General features: G+C 45.7%; 3 protein-coding genes across 7 annotated transcripts; 1 reads left to right on the top strand and 2 right to left on the bottom strand.

Moving 5' to 3' along the window:
• Positions 1 to 639: 639 nt before the first annotated feature.
• LOC130199048 (haloacid dehalogenase-like hydrolase domain-containing 5) lies at positions 640 to 5,147 on the bottom strand. The gene is made up of 8 exons (XM_056422232.1): positions 4,656 to 5,147; positions 3,575 to 3,778; positions 3,385 to 3,497; positions 3,171 to 3,264; positions 3,022 to 3,055; positions 2,734 to 2,908; positions 2,436 to 2,624; positions 640 to 1,969 (listed from the first exon to the last, which is right to left on the bottom strand). The coding sequence occupies exons 1-8, from the start codon at positions 4,773 to 4,775 to the stop codon at positions 1,591 to 1,593; spliced, it is 1,308 nt and encodes a 435-aa protein (XP_056278207.1). The 5' UTR covers positions 4,776 to 5,147; the 3' UTR covers positions 640 to 1,590.
• A 492-nt stretch (positions 5,148 to 5,639) lies between these two features.
• On the bottom strand, positions 5,640 to 10,398 carry cnbpa (CCHC-type zinc finger, nucleic acid binding protein a). Of its 3 annotated transcripts, XM_056422240.1 has the most exons (6): positions 9,206 to 9,284; positions 7,857 to 7,867; positions 7,641 to 7,767; positions 7,179 to 7,244; positions 6,765 to 6,963; positions 5,640 to 6,635 (listed from the first exon to the last, which is right to left on the bottom strand). In XM_056422240.1, exons 1-6 carry the CDS (start codon positions 9,225 to 9,227, stop codon positions 6,518 to 6,520), a joined length of 543 nt encoding a protein of 180 aa, XP_056278215.1. In that variant the 5' UTR covers positions 9,228 to 9,284; the 3' UTR covers positions 5,640 to 6,517. The 3 variants fall into 3 exon arrangements, with proteins under 3 accessions (XP_056278215.1, XP_056278217.1, XP_056278216.1); XM_056422242.1 differs by lacking the exons at positions 7,857 to 7,867; positions 9,206 to 9,284 and adding an exon at positions 10,315 to 10,398; XM_056422241.1 differs by lacking the exon at positions 7,857 to 7,867 and having other exon boundaries at positions 9,206 to 9,286.
• Positions 10,399 to 11,783: 1,385 nt separating this feature from the next.
• Positions 11,784 to 23,464, top strand: raf1a (Raf-1 proto-oncogene, serine/threonine kinase a). 3 transcript variants are annotated; one of them, XM_056422227.1, is made up of 18 exons: positions 11,784 to 11,998; positions 15,178 to 15,404; positions 15,537 to 15,649; positions 15,778 to 15,880; positions 15,983 to 16,140; positions 16,625 to 16,714; positions 17,656 to 17,809; positions 18,277 to 18,339; positions 18,553 to 18,577; positions 19,099 to 19,208; positions 19,649 to 19,766; positions 20,377 to 20,461; positions 20,547 to 20,723; positions 20,830 to 20,876; positions 21,017 to 21,135; positions 21,262 to 21,393; positions 22,071 to 22,205; positions 22,317 to 23,464. In XM_056422227.1, the coding sequence occupies exons 2-18, from the start codon at positions 15,204 to 15,206 to the stop codon at positions 22,455 to 22,457; spliced, it is 1,971 nt and encodes a 656-aa protein (XP_056278202.1). In that variant the 5' UTR covers positions 11,784 to 11,998; positions 15,178 to 15,203; the 3' UTR covers positions 22,458 to 23,464. The 3 variants fall into 3 exon arrangements, with proteins under 3 accessions (XP_056278202.1, XP_056278201.1, XP_056278203.1); XM_056422226.1 differs by lacking the exon at positions 11,784 to 11,998 and adding an exon at positions 12,771 to 13,318; XM_056422228.1 differs by lacking the exons at positions 11,784 to 11,998; positions 18,277 to 18,339 and adding an exon at positions 12,773 to 13,318.
• The last annotated feature ends 1,470 nt before the right edge of the window (positions 23,465 to 24,934 follow it).

Raw genomic sequence — 24,934 nt, 5'->3', positions numbered from 1 at the left:
CCAAAATCTAGTCAACTGGTCCCCGGATAATAAACAATCATCCCACCAAATTTCATGCGATTCGGTTCAATACTTTTTGAGTTCTGCGAAAAGATTTTGACCTGTTCATGACCTTTGACCCGATCGATCCCAAAATCTAATCAACTGGTCCCCGGATAATAAACAATCATCCCACCAAATTTCATGCGATTCGGTTCAATACTTTTTGAGTTCTGCGAAAGATTTTGACCTGTTCATGACCTTTGACCCGATCGATCCCAAAATCTAATCAACTGGTCCCCGGATAATAAACAATCATCCCACCAAATTTCATGTGATTCGGTTCAATACTTTTTGAGTTTTGCGAATAACACGCATACAAATAAATAAATAAATAAATAAATACACGGCGATCAAAACATAACCTTCCGGCATTTTCAATGCGAAGGTAACAATGTTTCACAGGCTTTGTTCCAGCTCAGCCGTTCTGCTCTGCAGATTGTATATGAATTTGTCAGATGTGTAAAACTTCAAAAATCACGAGAGGGTGGTATTTAACGACGTATTTTATATTGGAGAACATAATGAGAAAATATCTTGTGCTCCTTTCAGGCAGCAAACCAAAAAACAATATTAAAATAAACAAGACGAGGGAACTCATTTCCAGGTTTTAGGACTCTTTAATGCAGCAAAATAACATAATTATGCTTCCGAAAAGCAAATGGATCTATAGAGATCAACGCCGCGGCCATCTCTGATAAGCGGTCCACCATTTCTCATTTAAAAAGAACTAAGTTTGCGCAACACGTGGAACCGGTTTCTTATATTTTTCTGACGTTAGAATGTATTTACAATGAGAAAAATACCACAAATTATGAAATATGTATAGCGATAAAAGCCATTGTGCTTGTATTTTTTTAAACGTCTTACTGGAGTTATCATTTAAAAAGGCATACAAAATGAATTTCTACATTTATAATCAACAAGTTATGGCAGGAAGATATGGTAACATTGAACAAAGATCAAAGTCTCTGATATGTGCAAATACTCAAGGCGGTCACAACGAGAAGACACAATGCAGACGGACATCACTCAGAGGACGAGAGGCCGACTGCACGCCGAACAGCTGTTTTTACAGCATTACTCTCATCGTCATGCATAGATTGCACAGGATAAACAACGTTAACAAATGACTAAAAATACAATGATAAAAAGTCACCTTGAGAATAAAACGGCACCAGTTATGATCTGAATACGCTTCTTAAAAACACTGGTCAAATCTTGTAAATAAATATAGAATTATTTCAGGATAGTTGCAATTATCTATAAGATGACTAAAAAAATACTTAGTCGGGTCTAAATAAGGCAGTTTCTTAAAAGTTTCCTTAATGAAAACAGAGGTACTTAAAGACGATCACAAAAACAATATAGAAGAGCGGTTGAGTGTAACAGTTCACACGTTTTCTTTCTTTCTTCCCCTCCAATGTTGAACGGTTAGACACTGACCCAGAATGTGTCAACGTTGATTGAACAATGTCCACGGGGTCGGGCGGCACCCCCACTCTAATGCTCCCCCCCCCCCAACACACACACACAGAATCACACTCGACTCTACCGAGGCTCCAACTTCTCCAGCTCCAGGATGCGCTCGACGGCCTCCGCCACGTCCTGCACGACGTGGTCGGGCTCCACCAGCGCCGGGTCGAACCGGAAGTCCCGGTGCCCGTGGAACACCGTCTCTTTGATGCAGTGGCTGGCGTCGGGCGGCACCTCCGCGTTGGGGTTGTAGACCCCCGTGCAGACCAGGATGGACTTGCAGGACGTGGCGGAGGGCAGCGCCAGCTCGCTCTCCCACAGGTTGACGCTCGCTTCCACCGCGGCGGCGGCGGCGCCCATGTGAGCGACGGTCTGGGCGCTCTTTACGGCAACTCTCTCCTCCAGGTAGCGGTTGTATAGATTGGCACCATAGATGTCCGTCATGAGGTTATCCCTGAGGGCGGAGAAGGGGGAAGAGATTACTCGGGGCGCCGGTCGAGGACGACATCTCCACACGGGTGGAAGGAACGAAAGGCATGAAACACCATCGTGAGGAAAAAACTGAAGTAAAACTTGTGAGTTCTGAGAGGAAGGTTTAACTTTTTTTTTTTTGAAAGAGAGGACTTCTGTGTTTTTTCACGCGACTCTTCTCATCAGATGATTGCGCAACACCTCAGCACTTCTGTTGTTGCTGAAGTTACAAATAAAGTTAAAATGTTAGTAAAAAAAATGTTTAATAAATAAAAGTCAGGTCACCTCAGTTTTAGTATCCAGTACCTCTTTTCATTACTTACATGCATTGTCATCAGAGTGCACATGGATTCTCACCATGGGGGTCACATTGCTTCCATAGGTCATATATATGCTATGAACTATATTTGCAACACGGTGTGTTTTTAAAAACAAACGTGGCGCCTCACCCGATAGCGTAAAGGGACGTGACGGGAAGCTTCCACTGCCTCTGCGTGGCCTGGCTTCTGATGAGGTACTCTGCGAAGTGGTAGGTCAGCTCACTGGGTTTCCCCATGAGCGCCTCGTACTTCAGGTTCCGACCCGTTATCTTCTTGTAGATGTTCTCCAGGCACACGAGAAACGTCCCGTGGCCAAACCTCGAACCGAAGACAAAAAAGGGGACAGTTATAATCCGGCCGTTAATAAATGAAATCCTTCTCTTTTTGTTGTTGTTGTTGTTGTTGTGTCTCTGCGGTGGGGGTGTACCGTGGAGAGTGGGTCTCGGCCATCCACATGAGGTCCATGTTGCAGGCCAGCAGGGGGAGGTGGGGCACCTTCTGGGGTTGGTGAACACTGCTCAGGTTACCGTTGGTCAACAAAATGTCAACGATCAGCTGCAGGTGGGTCTCCCATCGAATGGGCTCCCCGAACAGGACCACGGCTGAGCGTGTGGAACGAAATGAAAAAAATATATATATATATATTGCCGTCAGCTTTAACCTGCAGGTCTAAAAAAAAAAAAACGACGATGCCAGTGAGCCGCGAGGTTCTCACCTTCGACCTTAGGAAGGTTGCCGACGGGATTGGACTGCAACGAAAAGAGGAGAAGCTAATAAACACGCCGTGTACGACTGAAGTGTGACGTTTGAGTTATTACTGACGTCCAGACGTCCAAACCCCGCCCCTCCCCCCCGCCGTCTCACTGGCAGCTTGGGCCTCCGGTTGTGATCCACCATGTCCAGCAGCGGGAACGCTTCCCTCAGCATGTCCACGCTGATCACGTTATTGAAACCCACGCTGGAGACAAAAGGGGGTGTCAAGGGCCAACGCCGAGCGGGTCACGCACACTTAATTTGATGGATTTGCAACAAAAAAAACAGAAAAAACAGAATAATAAGCAAGATTTTTAACGGATACTTTTTTGCAATTTCCAGGACGGGTCCCTGTCCGGACACCAGCACACACTTGTCATGAAACTTCTTGAACATCCTCAGGGGGCTGTGGGACAGGATGACTTGATCCTGTGTAATCTGGAAATTAGATGCAAGGGTGAGAAGAGGTCAAGTTGACAGGGTGGGGGTGCGGGGGGGGGGATTCGATAACTCACAGGTATTCCCAGGATGTGAGCGAGCTGGTCCGCTTTGGTTTGTCGGAGGCAGTTCCCCGCATTCGTGACGAAAACCACCGGCACCACGAATCGTCCCCGAGAGTCGACCAGCTTTTCGAACGCCTTCTTGGCGGCGGGGATCGGCTGCCTTCCTCGGACCAGCACGCCGTCGATGTCGAACAGCAGCCCGAAGCGAGGCTGCGGCTGGAGAAGGAAAGGACGACGACAACAACAACAACAACAACGACGACATGTTAATCAGCCAAACTGGAGAGAAGGCTTTCAATGCATTTTTTTGTTACATGTAGAAATAAACAAGGTGTAGGAAGGACGATAACTGATGCCTGGTAAATACGAATGCTTTTAGGGTGAAATTGGCCGATAGTGAAATATAATCAATTGTGAGAATGTTTAACCTTCCACAGAATCAAAGGCTTCATTTCTACATTAAAAAATGTCTGAATAAAATGACTTAAATGCACGTCTATGAATATTGCTTCCACGCAACATCGATTTGTGTGTTTCTAATGACATCTCAGTGACTCTAGAGTATGACATAATGTGGGCCCTTTTTTGTTGTTGTTGCCAGCATTTGGGTCAGCCACAGAGTCCATAGTGAGATTCCCATGGTGACACAGCACCATAGGAATCCAGCGGTGACACAGCAGTAAAGCTGTATATCAGCCAGTCATATATATATATGGTTATATTTTTTGGCATATTACAAATAATCTGAAATGCATCCATAACAGAGAATGTAAAAGGTTATTTCTTGTCAGTTTTTTTGCGGTTACTGGGGGCGGAAAACAAACACAATGTATCCGCACATTGTTATTCTAATGGAGGGAGGGGGGGGGGGATCACATAGTATACTAGTTACATCCCTGATGTCAGAAACCCATGTTGTTATCTTCATCTCTGCCGCAACTGAGAAAGTTGCATGCAACGTTGCATGCAACGTTGAATGCAACGTCTCGGTAAAAGCACATTAACAAAACCCCCCGAAAAAAATCAAGAACCAGCTGCAAAGCCTCGTGAACAACGCGTTGCGTTTCCGCTGCAGCGGCAGCACGAACCGTACCTTGCCGTGAGACTGAGTTCCGCAAAACCCGCACCGAGAACCGACAATCCCAGCTTTTCGTCTGGATTGACGGTTACTTAGGGTGCACGCGCCCCGGTAAAACGGCAGGAGTCCCCTCATCTCCTCTGTTTGTCACCGGGTTTTTGTTTTGTTTTTTGTTAAAGAAAAAAAAGAAAAATGGACAACAAAATACACAGGAATCAAAACGACCCGGCACGAGGCGAGAGCCGGCTCGGTCCGGCCAAGCTGGCAGTTGCTGGTCGGCTTGATTTTTTTTCTCCTCTCTTCCCCATGTCGGGCGAGAAACCGATGACGTCACACGAGGAAGTGGGCGTGGCTTTCGCTGCATCTCCTGCCGGAAGGAGATGGAGTGCAACCTCCCGCTGCCATTTTAAGACAAACCGAGGTGGAGCTTTCGGTTTCTTCCACGCACGACCCGGCGAACCGAGTCACGTCGAGCACCGCGACTCGGGTCACGATTCACGAACACGCGCGTTTCGTACCGGACACCGGGGTTGTGTGTGTGTTGGCGATGCGGAGGTCCTACGCGGATACGTTTTAATTCTCCATTTTGCTCCGCGGCGCACTGTACGTTAAGGATACAGCGCCTGGTGCGCGGTGTCACGTGCGGCAGTCTGGGAGGGTCGCAACCCCCACCCCCAAATAAATACATTATGCAGAGAAGAAATTCGACCGGGAACTCTTACCCCGCCCTATAGAAAAAACCAGAAACACCTGCTTTTCCTCCCTCGCCAAACATGTTTTAAAAAGAAGGGAATGATTGTTACATGTGCACACGTGCGGGTGTAAAGGGTTTGCACACTTCAGGTGCATTGCGGCTGTCTACAGCAGCTCATCTGACATGTTAGCCTCTTTAAAAACACTTTATTTGTGTGTGAATTAGATCATTTGAGAATGGACACACATCTAAAGAGGAAAAAAAAGAAGCGTTTAAGACAATAAACGTATTCACACAACAGCTCCTCCCCGTGCTCCTCCAGCTTTATTGATAGTTTAAAATTACATTTCTATTTTCTAGGACTTCAGTTGCACTTTCCTGCCGACTTAAAAACTGAGTACAAGCAAATGGTATTTATACAGTAGTCTAAGTGATATTGTACAAAAATAACATTTTCTGTGAAAACATTTCTTTCCCAAATAACTCCTAATTCTGCTGTTCTTCTGACAACTGCTCTTGATGTTAAATTGTTTTACCAAGGTAAAAAAACCAAAAGAAAAGAACAAAAATGTCCAAAGCTATTTTGAAAGGAAAAACTCTACCTTGGACTACCAAGTGATATTTAAGTTGTAAACAGATTTCTATAAAAGAACGTGTTTCTTTTAATAACTCCAAAATGTGTATATCGTAACAATATAACATGTAGTTTGTTATCGCCCATTTCGCTGCTTGTGGGGCTGAAATGCATGTTATGAACGTTTCCATGTCATACCCTCTTGGCCAACTCATATCTCACTCAAACAAACCAAATTAACCATACATGGAAGTTCGGTTTCCATTTACACCCTTCTTCTCTCATTTTATTGAGGCTCACTTCCACAAGCTCAGAGGTCCTATTTATTCCCGTGTTTAGTCCCATTCTTCATCTCTGATCACCAGTGGCGTGGAAAGGGGGGTTCTTTAACAAAGCATTATACATAACACCGCTACCAAACTAAAACATTTTTCGTATAGAATGCAGAAAGAATTTTTTTTCACCCCTTTCATTGTATTACGTGTCAAGAGGCACACTGGCCTGGGACTAGCCTCCGTTAGCCAACCTTTGGCCAGTGAAGAGGATTCAGAGAAAATAATACAACCAACCATCAATCTGAAAAAAAGGAGGGGCAACAGAGGGCACTCATTACGCGCTGCCTTCATTGGTGCAATCTTTTGCCAGGTGGCCCGCATTTCCGCAGTTGTAGCAGTTCGTCTCGCTGGTTTTAGCGCAGTGCACAGCGACGTGGCCGATATCGCCACACCTAGGCACGACAAGAGGAGAACGACAACGGTCAGGAACCACCGACTCGAATGTGAACGAATCAAAAATACACAAGAAAATAATCCTTCTGAAATGTTTTTAAAAATAAATTAAAAAAGGCAGCACTCACCTGTAACATTTCACCTTATCGCAAAGTTTCTGGATGTGTCCAAACCCTCCGCAGGAGTAGCACTTCTGGTTGTGTGCGTGATCACAGTCCCGGGCCATGTGGCCAGCTTTGCTGCAGATGTAGCAGAGCTGCTCCCTCTCCTTTTTGGGCTCCTTGCAGTCCCGGGAAATATGGCCACTCCGGTGGCAGTTGTAGCACGCTGAAATGGGGTGGGGGTGGGGGGGGTTGTCAGAAATGTATTACTGTTGCAGGGGAAAAGTTGAATGTAAATACACGTTAAAATCGTAAGATACCATACTGTTGTGTACCATTGAAATAAAAATGTAATTACTTCAGTAACTGTGGTGTGAGAAAACACCACTTCACATCAACTAACTAGAACTGAAATGGAAGAATTAGAACTGCAATGCACACCATCCTCAGTTTGGTCACAGTCCCTGGCCATGTGTCCTTGGTCTCCGCAGCGATAACAGAAGAGCTCTGTGACAACAGGAAGATGTGGATGCAAAAGATGAAAGACATGGTTTTAATTCATCGATTCCACAGGTGTTTCTCCACATTCACGTGTTCCAATGGGAGTGCTGCACTGAGACGCGTGTAGTTCAAGGTTTTTTTATTTGCCATCTGTGCCTAGACCAGCAGTCCAGACGCATCGGAATTATTTTTGCAGACTTCTCTGAGTCAACAGAGGTACAAAACAAACACACTATAATAATAGTAATAATAATAGAAATATGAAAAATATATTTAAAAAACACTGTACAAAATACACACTGTACATACAGCTACAGATGTAAAGTGAAGGAACAAATAATCCAGATTATTGTCAAAATCCTCCTTTCCTGGGTGTGGCCTGAAAGTAACTCGTACACTTGCCTCGTCCCCGACCCCTGCCGCTGCCGCGTCCACGTGGACCACCACTGGAACCATTAGGGCAATGCTTTGCCCAGTGCCCCGAGCGGCCACATTGATAGCACTCACTGCTGCAGCTCATATCCATTACCTAAACAAAAACATGACACGCATATAAATTCATAAAAATCTGTACGGGCCCTATTGGAAGAAGAAAGAATATCTGATTTACAGCCTTACATTGTACCGGGCTTTTGCAGCAAACACACAAAAGGACAATTATTGTATGCCATGAGTTTAAATGACATCTTGATTTTCCACCAGGAGAATTCCCAATGTTGTGTAACCCAGACATGCTTATGAACATTATTGGGAGAATATGGGTGCATTAGGTTAACTTTCTACATTCTGGCCTCTCGCTGAACAATTAAGCCGCTTGGTATTAAAAGCGCACACACGCACACATTACTACTGCGGTCACTAATAGCTAAATCTGTTTTAGTCTACTTACAAACAGACTTACTGACACGAGGCGCTTGAGCTCTAATACACACATATAGACACTTTTTTTTATACACGTGCTGTGAAAGCCTGGTGATCAATAAGTGTCACATTTGAACCCGGGACACACGTCACCAAGAAAAACCTGATCATGATATAATTAGAGCAACATCATTTGACATGGTTGTCAAAAAACGATGAAATCTCTCGACGTATACAATTTTGGAAACAGAATACGATATTTTTAACCCTCCTGTTACCTTCGGGGTCAATTTGACCCCATTCGATGTTTAACACCTCTAAAAAAATGATTGGCATCATGTTTTTTGCTTCATATTTCATGACTTTTCCTAATTTAGATAGATAGATATGTACTTTATTAATCCCCAAGGGGAAATTTGTCGTAACAGTAGCAGCACCAATAAACTAAACACACAAGAATAAAAAATAAAAAACAGGGATGAAAGATAAAGATGTATACAAGAAGTATACAAAGTAAAATATGTATCTATACAACAAATATGCATACACAATACAATACTAAAGACAAATTAAATTAAATATAAAAATATTAAATATAATTTATTGGGGACAACTGGGAAAACATAAAATTCACATGATATGTTTTCACTGTCCTGAACACAACTTGTACGCATCGGTGTTCTTTGGGGTCAAATTGACCCCACGCGGTTTTTCAATGTGTAAAACATATAAGAAACATCAACTTTTTAATTTATTTAAAGGGATATTTAGGTAGTCAACAACCAAAAGTACCTCACACTTAAACTTGGGAAACAATATTAATTCTAATAATTTCTGGAGGTTTTAAATGCACGGGTAAAAGATGTTAGTACATTTGAAGGTAACAGGAGGGTTAAACAACTGTTCACGTCTGAGACAGATACCACACACAACTCACACCAATATGTAAGCAGCCAGTCTATTATGACTATTGCTACCAAGGGGAACTACTCTATGGTAATTATATATATTTTTTAAGACAGCAGGGTAAAATTGGGACGGGTATATATTTCAGTTTCTATCATCAGGGGCCACCAGCCTACAACTAACTAGCAGGCTAAACTTACACGCTTTCCTCAATGGAATCATGTTGTGATCGCCAAAGGGGCCACACTTCTGTTTGCTGAGGCTCTAAAGACATCAAGTCGGGGAGAATGTGTCGTTAATGAGGGGTCAAGCTGCTCGCAATCAGCACCCAGAAGACGACTCAAGAAACACAAATGGAGAAGTTGAATTTTTTAAGATATGAAAATGATTAAAACGGTCGTTCAAAATGTGCTATCGCCCCTCAATATGTTGGGTTTTTAAATCAACATATAAACAGAGTATCTCACAAATAAATGAAGCAGCGGGTATAATTCATCTCTAATGGCCACGGAAGGAGCTCCGATCCCACGGGAGGAAAAACGCATTTTATTTTATGATAATCTTCACTCATTTGGGTCCAACATGGTTGCTAATGTTCCTACACAAACGGCCATGAGAGCGTGCGGTTAGCTCGCAGCCGCGCTCTCCCTCGTCGCATTGTTATGACGGGCATCGGCTACAATAGCAGCGGTTTAATAGATGTTATTCCACTCAAATTTAGGAAGAATCTACGGGGAATGTAGTCCGGGTAAACTCGGACAACGTCTCCTAACACGGAGCTTGAAACAAACGCCGACGGTTGAAGCTACGCTAACGTCGGCCTAGTCACGTTGATGTCCCTGCGTTCTCGCGAGACCGGAGAGAAGCTGATGCTGACTAGCTAACACATGCTAGCACATGTTAGCACACAACCGCATCACGATCGTCACCAAGAAAGCACGGTTCGGTCGACGACGGAGCTCCGGTCCGCGGCGAAGAGAGCGCCGGTTCGACAGGCGCTGCGACGAGGGTTCGCTGCGATAGCCTTTCCGGAGGGATGTGCCGGTGAATATGGGGCAAAAACAATGGCGATTTCCCGCGCAGGGCGCACCGAGTCGTTGTGGTGAAGCAGGCCCGGACTCGAACCCCGCCGTACCGTTATGTGACTAAACCCAGTGCGTTGTTGTTTTTTTTCAACGTTAAACCCGGCCGGATGTGAAAACAAATTACGCTTTCGTCCGTTTCAACACCTCGGCGTTTCGAAGTTATCGCACTCAAAATCTTATTTGTAGATTAAATACATCTTTTTTTGTGCCGTTATATTGCTTACCTCGCTGGCTACCTTAGCTCTGCCTCCTTCTTTGCGCTACATGCGGTGTGAACAGGAGTAACTGAATTGTCATTCACGGTAACCAGTAAGAACAATCCCGCACGCTCATTGGTCACAGGGCTTGCGCGCAGCCAATCAAACGCGAGGATTTCTGGACTTCGCCTCTGGGAATCAGCCAATCACGGATACATCCCAGTTTTTTTCCTTAAATCGCCTGGCCTTATTTTCCACACTTCTTTAAAAGCATCAAGGCATGTTATATACTTATACTCCAACTGGTATTATCAATGTGTCTTCCAGTAATACTTTTATTATTTATAATAATAATCCATAGAAAATGAGAGAAAATGAGATATATAAGAGCCAGAAGATGGATATAGTATATAAAATGCAGACTACTGATACACACATTTGGAGAAAAATGTAAATGGTTTCATAAGATATTGTGCGCTAAACTCTAATGTTTGGTAAAACTTTCCCCATACATACAGTTGTATTTAATGCAATCAATAAGTATAGTTCTGATAGTGTCAGAGGTAGCTTTATTTAAAGAAACAGTTCAATTAGCTCAATATAGATGTCTGAATCTGATTCTACATTAATGATTATGGTTCAAATTAGCAAGCCAGATGAAAAATGTTTATGTAAATCTAAAGTTACACGCCAAATCCCAATTATTAAGGGTTGTTAATTAGATGCGAGGCTCATATAACTCGTGATGAGTGCAGTATTTTGATGAATACTAATTGAATTAATAATGGTTATATTTAAAACACTGGGATGTATTGATTTATTTAAATCATAAAACACCTGAAAGTACCATTTATAGGCTTAGTTTGTTTGTGAATGTCCCCTAGTTAAAGTGATAAAAAACCAACTTGAAACAAATCTGGATAAAAAAACAAAACTAGAATTGGAATGAGTGTAAATAGGTCTAAAATAATCCAACAAAATGTGATTCACACTGTACAACGCGGATGCAAACCCTTCTTGCTGAAGGAGCCCTGGGTTGCATCATATTCTGAATACAAGTGGAGGCAATATTCTATGGGAGCTGCAAGCATCTCAGCTAACTGGCCTGAGTGCTCTGTCAGATCAATAAGTGGGAAAGATGCATTTATCTCAGGCTTAAGGTGGATTTGGTGGCAAAGCTCTGAGATAGCGATTATCATTTCCCGTGGTCTTCATTCCGCAGCTCAAACGCTTCAAAACAAGACAGGGGGAAATATCCTCACCCGTGGTGCATATTTTTTAATTGATACACAGTTCTACCACCAATATTCACCCACATTTACTGAAACACAGTGGTGCTGTTGCATGAGTTATGGAGTACCTTAAAAACGCTCCACGGTGACAAAGCCCTGCCCTCATCTTCACAGAAACAGTATTTGGCATTCAGTTATTTGTCAGATGTAATATATGTTAGTTAGAGGGGGTGGAATGAAAGCTAAAGTTGAGGATTTTCTTTCTGATTTAGCTTTCTAGCTGATATTTTCTGCTGCTGCTCTACGGAACCAATGTATGCTGAACCCTTCAGGGCATATTGACGTGGATGTTGATGAAGCTGTTTTTATTCTCAGACGGTGTCAACTCCAGCTGGCTGAAAGGACCTGTGAGACATCTGTAATTGGGGTACATATATCTCAGGGGACCGTGGATGCTCCACGGAGATGGTGAACACATGGTGAGTGTACAGGGCGTGCATGTGAGGTTTCAACCTTTGACTGTTTCAGGGCTAGTTTAATGAGAAAGAAAAGAAAGAAAGACAAGAAAGCTGCGTTCTTTGCTCACAAAAGCGTGTTTGAATGTTTAAATCTGACTTCACGTTAGAAACCATTTGAAATCTGGATAAACTAAATAATTATGCATTTGTCAATTTGAAGAAGAAGAAACAACATATCTTCCTCTTCAATCCAGATAAAATGTTTCTTTTCTTTCTACCGCAGCCTACACGTTGACTCTTTCTCTTTTTGACCAGATATGTACAAATCTATCATGAATATCAGGAAGGCTTGGCTCCCACGCTGCACCGTCCTCAAATCTCCAGATGGTGGTGCAGGAGGAGTTAATACTGGATTCATTTACTCCAAACCGGTAGTGGGCCGATTTATTTTTTACTTATCTTTATTTGTTCCCCCTTTCAAAAGATGATGTTGCAACTTTTATTATAACGAATAGCATCACAATAAATATATATGAGGGGAAAAAATATATATATATATGAAAAATAACCGGTATGAGCTTATCGGTGACGTATGGCAACAGGAAGCGGCTTTAAACGTACTATACAATGCACATTATATTAAATACATGAATTATCCAACACTTTTAAACACGCGGAGTTCATTTTTAATAAGCAAAAACAAAGGTTTCGGAGAAGTGGGAGGGATTAAATGTGCTATATGCGCAGTGTGCGTGATTCTTTGCAACTCTTGTTATGACTGCGAGGTCCTGTTTCAATCACTGGCGTCAGACGGACGCCACCAACTCAAACCGCTTCACCTTCTCCCGAACAACGTCAACGTATTGATTGGAGAGGGGGAGAGAGAGGGAGAGAGAGAGAGAAGGGGCAAGCGAGGCGGCACCGAGCAATTTATTGGAGTTTTAATTTGAAAGGGCCTCGCGGGGCTTTAAGAATATCCATTTTTTTTTCTTTTCCTTTTTTTTTTTTTGCCATGTCACTTTGAGGGTCCGACGGATTTTTTTCTTCTCGCGCATTCAGGACGACTGGGAGTTAAAAAAAAAAACCACAAATACTTTGCCTCTATTATATGCGGCGGCTGGTGAACGCAGACCCGCGCATGACCTTCATGTTTTAACATTTGCTACATTTACCGGATACGAGAGTATTTGAGACATTCGCACGCGGTCCGCGACAACTTCGACTCTTTTTTTTCTCTTCCTTTTTTCTCCCCTTTTTCTTTGAATGCGTTGCAAATATGATGTCACCGACGCCACTTTTTCCTGAAGTTATGGCGGAGCCCAACTTTTCTAACTTCTCTTGGTAAGCACACAGATACTCGCATACTCTCTCTCGCGCGCGCACAGCTTGCTCTTACCGTCGCTACTAAACGTTATTTAATTTAACGTGTACTACTATCTGGGGGCTTCTCCATAAGCTGAATAACCGCGACGTACATCGTTGAGATTTTGAATGGAGGCTGAACAGAGCTGTGAAGTTTCACGACAGGAGTTTCGCCTCTTTTAGGCCCTACAGGCACATTTTACAGCAATAACTGGATGTTACCACGACTTATTTAAAAACAATATAACCACTAATGGCTTCTGTGTAACGCGTTCACGCGTTTCAACAGCAGGTAGTTGGGTAATTTAGGCTTTTACTAGAGCAGGCCTGCGTTTAGCGAGAAGTTGGATTTTAATTGGAACTCAATGAAGGCGTTTTTTAAAGCCAGTTTAGCGGGCCTCTCCCAAAAACAACACCAACACTACATGCTAACCTGCCTCACCTACCTACGTTTGGAGGAAGGCTTTTTTTAGAAAACTCTCCCAAAGCTGACTGACCTGTTATACGAAGCAGAAGTCAAACTATTCTGGATTCAACTTCTTCTCGTATCTTGTAGGTTTTTTTTATATACACTTTTTTTTGGTATGGTTCGATCTCACCACTTGTTGTGAACACAATTCCTGCAGCGTGGTGGTGGCTTTTAGGGCGAGAGACTCTCAGTTTTCCATGAACCCCTCCTCCCCCTCCCCCAAAGTGTATATTTTTCTTCTCTCAATACTAATGACACACCGGTGTGTGTGATGTGACAGCTAACCACTAAGCCCCAGTAAATCATCTCCTCAGTGCCAACAGACCTTTTAGTGGAGGACACACCGAGGTAATTAGGCGCGTTGCAGAGAAAGTATACACACTTAAAAGGATATATACTCATTATATAGGTAGGGAGCATATTTTTGTTTCTGATGGGTAGGTCCTAATTGGTTTGTTGATTTTTGTCGAGCCACATTGACAAATGATCTGTTTCTTCAAGAATCCCACAGGTTTGTATTTACTTTACCAGTATTATTATCATAGTTAGTCATTCTTGTGGGATCTATTATATCTTGTGGGTCTATTCCATCTAAAAGTTGCTGAGTTTTAATTGTCGATTGCTCTGACAACGCAGGAAAAAGAGTCTGTTGAAAGCACACACTGTAAACAACCCGACTGACCTCTGTGGTGGTCAGAGATTCTCCTGGTCTGAGGGGGGGTTTGTTTGTCTACATTGCAACTGCAGCTCCCTCTTAAAGGAAAGGACCTTTTCTAGTTGTATGCCGACCCACCCCCACCCCCCTCCCAAAAGAAAAAAAGCACGTGGTATTCTTAAAACTGCCACTGCCATGTGATTATAGTGTCGGAGATGAGCCAAGAGTTTAATAAGCATGTAGGACCACTGAACGGTTGAGGACATACACGTTCTTCCTCTTTTCGTCTCACCTCTGAAAGGGGGGGGGGGGGGATTATGTTTAGAGATTGCGTCAAACGAGTTCTCGATGCCACAACCCAAACCTATCTTTTGTTACTTTGGCTCTTTCCTGTCTGTGAAAAGAAAACACCCAAAAAAACTTTCACTTTTGGAATCTGACCACAGCTGCCTTTTGCTTTTTTCTCTCCCAGCGGGACACCAAATTCATGACAGTAGTATTAGTGTTTGATTCTTCAAAGGAAATCTATTTCAAACCAGGACGATTTTTTTTTTTAGACTTAGACGCTGAGTGTGCACGCCACCAATATCCTTACAAAGAAGAAAGAGAGCCAGAGTTACATCGATTTAAATTCTTTGTGAGCTTTCAAGCTTTTGAACAACTACTTATGTGTTTTTCCTTTCCTCCCCCCCCCCCCCCCCCTCATCTTCTCAGACCATTGAGTGCACTCGGCTTTACTAATGGAGCACCTCCAGGGAGCGTGGAAGACCCTGAGCAACGGCTTCGGAATGAAGGACTCCGCGTTCGAGGGCCCGTGCCTCTCGCCGACCTTGGTCCAGGGCTTTTCTTGCCAGCGTCGCTCCTCGGATGACAGCAAGATAACCGACTCCAAGACGAGCGGCACTATCCGCGTCTACCTCCCGAACCAGCAGCGCACTGTGGTGAGTTCGTGTTTTTTTTCTCTTCCTCCCTGCAGGTAGAAGAAGGAGGCACACGGATTTCTAGACTTCCAGTCAGGCTGCAGCAATACTTCCCGCTCCGGAATTCATACGCGTGTTGTTTGTGTCCCTCAGGTCAACGTACGACCAGGTATGACTCTGCACAGCTGCCTGATTAAAGCGTTAAAGGTGAGAGGCCTGCAGCCTCAGTGCTGCGCCGTCTTCCGGCTGCATCCAGGACAGAGGAGGTGAGCGCACGACCGTTTTTTGACGGATACTGGAATTCACAAACCACGTGCCAAGCTGCCGCAGTTAGTGCGCTTGCTCTTGATGTATCCTTTCGTGTGAAGTCATCTTTTTTTGTTGTCCCGTACAGTAAAAAATCGCGGTTGGATTGGAACACTGACTCCACCTCCCTGATTGGAGAGGAGCTCCTGGTGGAGGTTTTAGATCACGTTCCCTTGACGACGCATAATTTTGTGAGTTCCTGATGAGTTTGCCGTATCCCCCGCACTCGAGTCACTAAACCGTAGTTTCTAAAGTAACATCTTGTGTATTTTTCTTTCTTTTTTTTGTTTTAGGTCCGGAAGACGTATCTGAAACTGGCGTTCTGCGATATTTGCCAGAAGTTTCTCTTGAACGGTTTCCGTTGCCAAACGTGCGGCTACAAGTTCCACGAGCATTGCAGCACCAAAGTGCCCACCATGTGTGTGGACTGGAGCAATATCCGACAACTCCTGTAAGTGTTCGCCACTAGAGAGGGAGGAGGGAGGAGTGGGGGAGGAGGGTGTAATGCAAAAAGATCATCCGTTACTTGCAAATGCATTCTGAAAAAGAAGAACATTGCAGCATGAATCATTTATTAAAGATAGACTTGACTTGCAGAAAACAACATCCCATTCTCTGTACGGAAGTTCATAATGTAATTTAAAATCTAATCAAATCTGAGATGACTGCAGCGGCGATCTCGGGGAAAGCGAGTTCTGCTGATGCTCCAGGTGTCTACGCGCGTGTTCACGGATTTGCAACCTCGCGCTGAAGAAGAGATGTCTCGTCTGCGGGCCTCGTGACGGATAGCGATCATCGAAAAGATCGGCGTCATTAGCATCGAAGAGCTAAACCCTTTCACCTGGCGACCGCTGTCGTCTCAAGCAGACGTCTGACCTTCTGATCAAGTCCTTTCACGCACCGTAAGAAACGAGACGTCCGCTCTCTGTCTGCAGGTTGTGTCCCACGCCCGGCGATATCGGCGCCCCGTCGCTGCCCCCGCTGTCGTCCCGGCGAATGAGAGAATCCCTAACGCGATTTCCAAGGTAAAGGGAACGTTGTTGTTGATATTTTTCTCAGTGATTTTTTTTTTTACTATCACAAACGCAATTGTCAGGTACAAATGACGCTACGACGAGAATTAAAACCCTGCTTTTCAATGACGTCCTCGGCTTTATGGGGGCTTACCAGTTCCAAGTGCTGATGTAACGGGGGGGGGGGGGGGGGGGGGCCTGTTGTTTCAGGGGCACTTAAAATGGTTAAAAAGCACTCTGAGCTGCCAAATTAGCGCTCACAGAGTATCAAGTTGTTCCAGACGGAGCGATCTCAAATGCTCCTTTTGAAACGCAGCGCTGCATTGCCAGAAGGGAGATTGTTCTCAAGGAGTGCCCTCTGTGATCATAAATGTGATTAATATATATATATATATATATATATGTTCTCAGTTCATGTGCGTCATTCGGCTCCCACCGTCCCCATTTCAACGCGCAACACAGCTCTACATCCAGGAACATGGCTGTTGTTGTGCACATGCTTTTTGTTGTTGTTGTTGTATCGTTGGACTAGATTAGATTGTGTGCTTGTAAACGGGAACATCTAAAATCACGCTGACATTCGGTTTGTTTGCCTATTGACATTTGGCCGGTGAGCTTTGTACTCTCGATACGAGACCTTGAGAGCGAAATACCTCGACGGGGTCAAGTTAGCCAAAAACAAGCGCCACACTATAATTAAATAACCACTACTTCCTCACAGTGTTGCTTTGTTGTACTTTTGTGTGTTTTTCTTTGTGCATGCGAGGGCACAACGCAATGCGGATGATGCTCGAATGTGGAAAATTGAGAGGAAACGGAACCAGAGTGCGTCGACCAGACGTCAGTGTTTCTGTTTACCCGGTCAGATGGGACACGAGCCGACGTAAACAAACACACAAACGAACGAGTCGCCGCTCCGTCGTCACGCTTTCCGTCCTCCCTCCCCTCCGCAGCTCGGCCCACCGGTACTCCACCCCTCATGCCTTCAACTACGCCGCGCCGTACACGCCCACGGGCGGCTGGCTCTCCCAGAGGCAGCGCTCCACCTCCACGCCCAACGTGCACATGGTTAGCACCACCATGCCCGTCGACTGCAGCATGATCGAGGTAACTACACACCGCCCCCCCCCCCCCTCGGGGTACTTTCTTGTAGGTTCGAGCCGCGGGCCTAAAATATCCCGTGGCCCGAGAGGGATCTCGACCCTCCTACGTACTCGGGCATTCCAATCATCTCTTCGCCGCACTCCTTTCCACCTCCTATCCCAACTCTTTAATTTACCCACCTGGATGGGGTTGAGCCTGTTTGGTTCTGTTCCCCAGATAATATCTGATTTATAGCGATGCTTAATATATTTTAAACAATCTACTCCCTCCCCCTGTTCACTTCTTCTAGTTTCTGTTTTCCACTGGCCTGGTTCTTTCATAATCGGCTCACTCGCCTTCGGCATGCTTTGTAGAACACTCTCTCTGTGTAGTAACCTGAGCATCACTCTCCTCATCCTCCCTTCCTTCCTTCCCTTCACTTCTGCCTCCCTTGTTCTTCCGTCGCGTTGCGAAACCCCGCTGGGGAGTAGCTCGACTGCCTGAATGCCTCCTCCCCCGGCTCCTGGTGCCACCGATTCTGGCTGAAGAGGAAAGTAGGTATTGTGCACTTCTCCCAGTCTTTTGTCGAGGCCTCGTCCGAGAGTCCCGAAAAGGTTAGAGAGCGGAGCGTCCCGTGTTTGGTCTGAATGGCACGCCGTTGCAAACGGGCTCTCTGCATTCACATCTCGACGGAAGTCGAACCGTTTGAACACACTGACGCCGGTGGGCTTTCTTCCCTTCTTGTTTGTTTGTTTGTCTCTCTCTAGGATGCAATGCGTGATCACGACTCGGGTAAGTGCCGGCTCGGCGTCACGTCGTATTCACACTTCTTCCCTTCGGTGCAGCATTCTGGACATTAAGCTCCTCCCATAATATTAAATGGACATTAAAAATAGACGAGCAGTAGACGGGAGGTGGTGGCGGGGTGACGATGCGAAACTGATCTACACGTGACCGTTGAGAGAAAACGGCTCCACAGACCTTTTTATCAGGGTCCGCTGTATATTTATTGATAAAATATGAAGGAGGAAAACTGGGGCAAAGTTAAAGGGTGTGTCCCAAATTGATCAATAATCTCCATTATGTCACCCGTCTCGTGTATTTTCCTCTTTATAGCATTGCCTGAATCCCTAGAAAGAACTATTGCATCTCATCTAGCAGCTTCCTGAAAATTTAAAACAGTCTTGTTTTAATCACCTGTGTAATCATCTACATATAATTCCCTGTGCAGTGAGTCGTACATTCTATTTTGCACACACACACCGAAGTCCTCCATCCTAAATCGCTGCCTCCTTGTCTCTGTGTTCCTGAAGGGGGGAGTTCCCCCAGCCAGAGCCCGACAGGCTGGTCCCAGTCCAAAGCGCCTCCACCTGCCCAGCGAGAGAGGGCCCCGTCCTTCAACGCTCACGAGAAAAATAGAATTGTACGTCCTGGGCCTCTTCTTGGATACAGATTTGTATTTTATTTTAAAGCATCGATTCATGAAATTGACCTGTTTTACAAAGTATTCGCTACATTTCAGAAGTAATTTTTTGTTACTTTAGTCAAATGTTATAGTTCTTAAGTGTGCGTGCAATACGGTTATGTTTAGTTAGTGTCACATGGGTTGCAGTTGGGCTCATTAACAAAAGCCCGGGACCCCCACTCACTGACAGTTAATTCCATTTGTGCACAACTCTACTCTTTAAATACACACAAGTCACTTTAACAACATGTTGTTTTTGTTTTTTTAGCATACGTAAAGAAAATGTGAAATTGTCTTTTTATAATGTTTATTGTCAGCAAGCCACACTACATGCGTGCAACACACTTGAGCAACAAAGCGTTTTCTGGGTCTCACCTCCTTGGTTTCTGTTGCTCCAGAGGCCTCGGGACAAGCGGGACTCCAGCTACTACTGGGAGATCGAGGCCAGCGAGGTGTATCTGAACTCCCGCATCGGCTCGGGCTCATTTGGGACTGTGTACAAAGGGAAATGGCACGGTAGGAATGCATGTCGCGCGGGGCAGGGCACGCTCAGGCGTAACCACGAGCACGTTCCCCGTTTCAGACCAGAGGCGGGTCAAGGAGCCCAAAACTCGACCCAAGTCGAAGCACGTTAATCTGTTGTCGTTTCTTTGTGCGTAATGGCGCCGCTCCGTTGGGTCTCTCTTCATGGCGTTTAGATTACCACAGAAAGCACGATGTACTGCGTGTTTTGGGATATAGAACGGGGGGCGTGGCTTCGGGGAGCGCCAGCAGATCTGGAACCAGTTAGTCTCGCGAAGCCAGAACTCCACAGCGCTGTCAAAAATAATAAAGCGGCGCGATGGATACATCCTAACGTGATGGAATAAAAGTAAAAAATTCTAAAGTAACGGGGGGAAAAAGGAAAAAAAGTGTGCTGCATGAAAAGTACTTTAAGAAGTTGTTATAAAATAGTCATTTGAATACAAGTAAGAACGCGTTACTACCCACCTGTGTTCAAACTACGAACTACTTTAAAATGAGTTCCCTGATTCGGAAATGACCCTCTTGAATGCAGCGCTGCATTTCATCTGAGCTCACTCAGGATCTCTGTGGGTCAAAGCTGACTTGAGTCTTTTGGTTGTAGGTGACGTAGCGGTGAAGATTTTAAAGGTGACCGACCCCACACCGGAGCAGTTTAAGGCATTCAGGAATGAAGTGGCAGTGTTGAGGTAAGAAATGTCATCGATTTTAATTAATTGATTGCCTCTTTGCAAAACTTTGACCGCATCTTCATTTTGGCCCCTCTGGTCGCAGGAAGACGCGACACGTCAACATCCTGTTGTTCATGGGCTACATGACGAAGGACAACCTGGCCATCGTGACCCAGTGGTGCGAGGGCAGCAGCCTCTACCAGCACATCCACGTCCTGGAGACCAACTTCAAGATCATCCAGCTCATCGACATCGCCAGGCAGACGGCGCAGGGCATGGAGTGAGTCCTGGCGACACGCGGAGGCTTTCCCACGATTCACTAAATCCAGATGTCGCTTTAATAATAAGAAGAAGAATAATAACGATCCCTTCTTTTTGTTTTTCAGCTATCTGCATGCTAAGAACATCATTCACCGCGACATGAAGTCCAACAGTATCCTTTCTATCGGCTGTTTCAGTGTGTGTGTGTGTGTGAAAGGCAAAAGTGCACGTTACCCCCCCCTCCCCTCCCCCCCTCTTTCAGGGCCTGTGTTTCCTCTGGGCTTTGGCTGTGATTCCTTGACGACGGCGTAGACATCTTCTTGCACGAAGGGCTAACGGTGAAAATCGGGGACTTTGGTCTGGCGACGGTGAAGGCCAGGTGGAGCGGCTCGCATCAGGTGGAGCAGCCTTCCGGATCCATCCTCTGGATGGTGAGTAAACTCGGCCAATAAAGTAGGTTCAAGACGGGAAAATGGAAAGAAAACCCGGACACGTGTAATCCCGTGTGTTTTATAATCCCGTGTGTTTTTTGCGCCCTTCTCTCCGTGCGGCCGCAGGCTCCCGAGGTCATCCGGATGCAGGATAACAACCCCTACAGCTTCCAGTCCGACGTCTATTCCTACGGAATCGTTCTCTTCGAGCTCATGACGGGAGAGCTGCCGTACTCCCTGATAGCGACCAGAGATCAGGTAGCGCCCCCGACGAGGTCAACAGATCGACCCGTCCGTCGCCTGTAGCGCCGAGCGACGCCACAGCCCAGTTTGTCCACCTCATTTAAATTAGTTAAAGAAATGTGCTTAACAATGCAAAAGGAACCACAGAGGTGCTTATAGGAGACATCAAGATGCTTTCATGAGGATCCCACGTAGACCCAGTGATCAACAAACAGTCCGGTTTGACAGAAGTCGCCCACAGTGAAGACGAGCGCCGAAGCACTCGGCCTCGCCCCCGGGTGGCGGGGAAGACATTGGGTTGCTGTCTTGAGGGGGGGGGGGGGGGGGGGTTGTGGGGCTGGCCTAAGGCCCAATACGGAACAGAGGCAGGTGTCCTGCAGCCACTGGCCTAATTTTAGAGCCCCGTAACACAACCCTGTGTGCGTGTGCGTGTGCGTGTGCGTGTGCGTTGTGATCCACCGCCCGACGGTGCTTTTCTCCCCGCTGCGTCATGCACTCGCGCCCGCGGGCTCTTTAGACGCTCGCCACCTTCGGCTCGCCGGCTGCGTGTCTCTAAAAATATCTCCGGGAGATCGGACTGCTGACGTTAAGATGTGCTTCAGCGTCTCTCTGTCTCGCGGACTCACTGGATCAATAGGTGAACGCTGTCTCATCGGCTGTCTTGTGGCTCCTCCCCCCCCCACCCTCCTCAGATTATCTTCATGGTGGGAAGAGGCTATTTGTCCCCGGACCTCAGCAAGCTCTATAAAAACTGCCCCAAAGCCATGAAACGGTTGGTGGTCGACTGCATCAAGAAGTCCAAAGACGAGCGGCCCCTCTTCCCTCAGGTGAGGCGCCGTCGACATGTCCACCGGAAAGCCGTTTTTAAATTTTTTTTAGTCGTCTTCAATTTCTATCTCTTATGCATTTTTGTTGTCGTTCTGTTTTTCTTGTTTCAGATCTTGTCCTCCATTGAGCTTCTGCAGCACGCGCTGCCCAAGATAAACCGCAGTGCCTCCGAACCGTCGCTGCACAGAGCCTCTCACACGGAGGATATCAATATCTGCACTCTGACCTCCTCCAGACTGCCGGTTTTCTAGAGTCGGTCGGCTCCTCCTCCTCCTCCCCCCGTTTCCCCTCCTCCTCTTGAAATATCCCAAATAGTCCAAACGCTCAGGACGCCTCAAATTTCTTTCCATACAAGATGATGCAAATGTAGACGTAAACCATGTACACCCGATCACGCTTAAACCCGCGCTAATCAATAAGAATACGTGAGGATGTAACTTTTTTTTTTGGAAGGAAGTGGGACGAACACGGGGAAGAGGCCGGCTTTAAGACACGCAGAGGCGGAGCCTCGCTTAACGCTGCACGTATTAAGAAGTATGCAGCGGCAGCAACGCGTCGGGTAAAAAGTTGTAAATAGACGCTCGCACACCGACCCGAAGACGCCGGCGGCGAGGGAACGGACACTGAAGGAAGCTCGAGAGGAAGACGGACGCGCGTCTCTCTCGGTTCGGGTTCTGTGACGTGAAGCACGCCCTCTTTTCATCCGGCCGTCCTGGGTTCTGATGAAGAGGACCTTTTTTTTCTTCTTTTCTTTTATGCTTATATGCCTTAAGAGGAAACAAAGCCTGGTCTAAGATCCCGCACAGCTCTCCTCCTCCTCACAAACAAAGCCGTTGGATGTAGTCCATTTAGTTGCACAGTAGTAGTTGATGTTTGCATTGTCTCGAAGGATGATGGTAAATATGGGAAGTTGTTGTCTTTTTTCTTCTTTTTTTTCCTTAATTGTATTTTTTTGGGGGGGGGGGTCATATTGGACAGGGAGCATACAAATAATTGAATTTGCCTATTTGTTGTTTTTTTAGCAAAAGCAATGGTAATGTTTCCACAGTCTCCACGCCGTGGCTCTGTAGCTCCGTTCCTATTGGTCCTCGTCACGAGCTGGGACTTTACACCGGTGGTCTTAAATGTTTAAAATGATTTGGAAAACTAATTAGTATTCGTCGTCGATTCGATGTCTCTTTCAGGAGGTTAAACATGCTTTTGTGTACTTTGGTGAGAGTTGTCCATTCAATATTTTAATAAAATTAAGTTAAATTCTTTTGCCAAAGACGTCGTGGGATGTTTTCATGCTTCTTTATGAGAAACCTCGGATCGTCAACACGCTGTTTTAGTAATGCCATCTGAGGGCCTCGGATAATTATTATTATTATTATGATGATCTCTCGTTCCCCGACGCGGTGAAGTCACACACATGTGCAAGAGTTTGTGGCGGGGTGAGATGTTTGCAGTTGCCGTGGCAACACGGTGTAACCGCCCAGGGGATCCAGTCCAGCCACGCCACCGGGGGATCCGGCCCATGGCGGCGGCGGCTGCTCCGCCACTGGCGGGCCCAGTGGAACGGCACTCACTCCGGGGGAGGGGGAGGGGCGTGTGGTGGGAAGAGAGGACACTTCTATTTTGTTTTAGAATAAACATGCAACGTGTCGGTCCTGCTGGGAACACGGTTCAGTCTCCACTGCACATTCAGAGTAAATATGGGAATATTTGCTGCGTTCTAAATATGGGAATACGCTTAATGTTCAAGGCACTTTTTTGATTTAAATAGCTTTAAGTCTCAAAAGGCCTCATCACTGGGGGAGGAATAGACCCGACGTCACCACAAGCGGTGCGACGTAATGAGAGCGTGGCCATCGGCTGACCACTCGGCGGCTATTTTTGCAACTGTTTTTGCTGCGTGTGTTTTTATCTGTTCTATTTCTGCTTTCTGACCGGCTGGGGAAAAAGAAGAAATGAAACCAGCAGAGCCCAAAACGTTGTGCGGCCCAGCGAGGCTCCGTCTCGCGGGGTCTTCCTCCTTCATGGGGGTGTTTGTGTGTGTGCGTGTGGGGGTGTTTGTGCGTGTGTGTGTCTCTGCGTGTGGGGTTGTTTGTGCGTATGCGTGTTTGTGTGTGTGTGCGTGCGTGTGCGCGTGTGGGGGTGTATGTGTGTGTGTGACACATTTCTCATACTCAGACAACGCCCTCCGTGCTTCAACTCCACCAACAGATGGCAGCAAGGAGCCCTGCGTGTCCACTGGGCTGTTGACATCCTTTATAAAGCGAAAGCAAGAGTGTTGACATGTTTGTTGTTCGTTCCACTTTAAAACCGAAACCATGTTTTGTTATACAATGTGTTATTTCAGAAATTTGGAAGAAGAAAAGAAAAGAAGAAAACCCCGTCAGCACCATCTGGAAGCGTCCCGATGACGTCATGACGAACACGCGTCATCTGTGGGACATGTCTGCACAAATCTGTCCTGATGCAAACATCATGAATTTGAGCATAATTAGTGTGGTGACTCATCCGGCTCCTGCGGCCCGTCGGCACAGTGAGGGCCCTGCAGCCACGTCGATGACTTGTTTTCTCTTTCCTGAAGGACGGATGATGTTGTTGTTGTGTATTTTATTCAGTCAATCAAATCAAATCAAATACAATATTATTCTATATAGTAAACAAAACAGAGAGACTGAAAAGGTATAGGTAGAAGGGATTTTTTTTTTAAATATTCCTTTCCTAAATTAATATCAAA

This window comes from Pseudoliparis swirei, chromosome 9 (genome assembly GCF_029220125.1).
Source record: "Pseudoliparis swirei isolate HS2019 ecotype Mariana Trench chromosome 9, NWPU_hadal_v1, whole genome shotgun sequence".
NCBI classification, from domain to species: Eukaryota; Metazoa; Chordata; class Actinopteri; order Perciformes; family Liparidae; genus Pseudoliparis; species Pseudoliparis swirei.
The sequence above is the reverse complement of the archived record's forward strand: the minus strand, read 5'-3'. Positions and strand labels throughout refer to the sequence as shown.

Excerpts from the sequence above, each read along its gene's own strand:
- cnbpa (XM_056422240.1), bottom strand. The coding sequence starts at position 9,227 with ATGATTCCATTGAGGAAAGCGT. Across the intron at positions 6,964-7,178 it reads CTGTGACCAAACTGAGGATG|CGTGCTACAACTGCCACCGG; the intron begins GTGTGCATTGCA and ends ACCCCATTTCAG. Across the intron at positions 6,636-6,764 it reads GATAAGGTGAAATGTTACAG|GTGTGGCGATATCGGCCACG; the intron begins GTGAGTGCTGCC and ends TGTCGTGCCTAG.
- raf1a (XM_056422227.1), top strand. The coding sequence starts at position 15,204 with ATGGAGCACCTCCAGGGAGCGTGGAAGACCCTGAGCAACGGCTTCGGA. Across the intron at positions 15,650-15,777 it reads CTGCATCCAGGACAGAGGAG|TAAAAAATCGCGGTTGGATT; the intron begins GTGAGCGCACGA and ends TGTCCCGTACAG. Across the intron at positions 20,877-21,016 it reads CCGCGACATGAAGTCCAACA|ACATCTTCTTGCACGAAGGG; the intron begins GTATCCTTTCTA and ends ACGACGGCGTAG.
- LOC130199048 (XM_056422232.1), bottom strand. The coding sequence starts at position 4,775 with ATGAGGGGACTCCTGCCGTTTTACCGGGGCGCGTGCACCCTAAGTAAC. Across the intron at positions 3,498-3,574 it reads CTCACATCCTGGGAATACCT|ATTACACAGGATCAAGTCAT; the intron begins GTGAGTTATCGA and ends TCTAATTTCCAG. Across the intron at positions 2,909-3,021 it reads CAACCTTCCTAAGGTCGAAG|CCGTGGTCCTGTTCGGGGAG; the intron begins GTGAGAACCTCG and ends CCACACGCTCAG.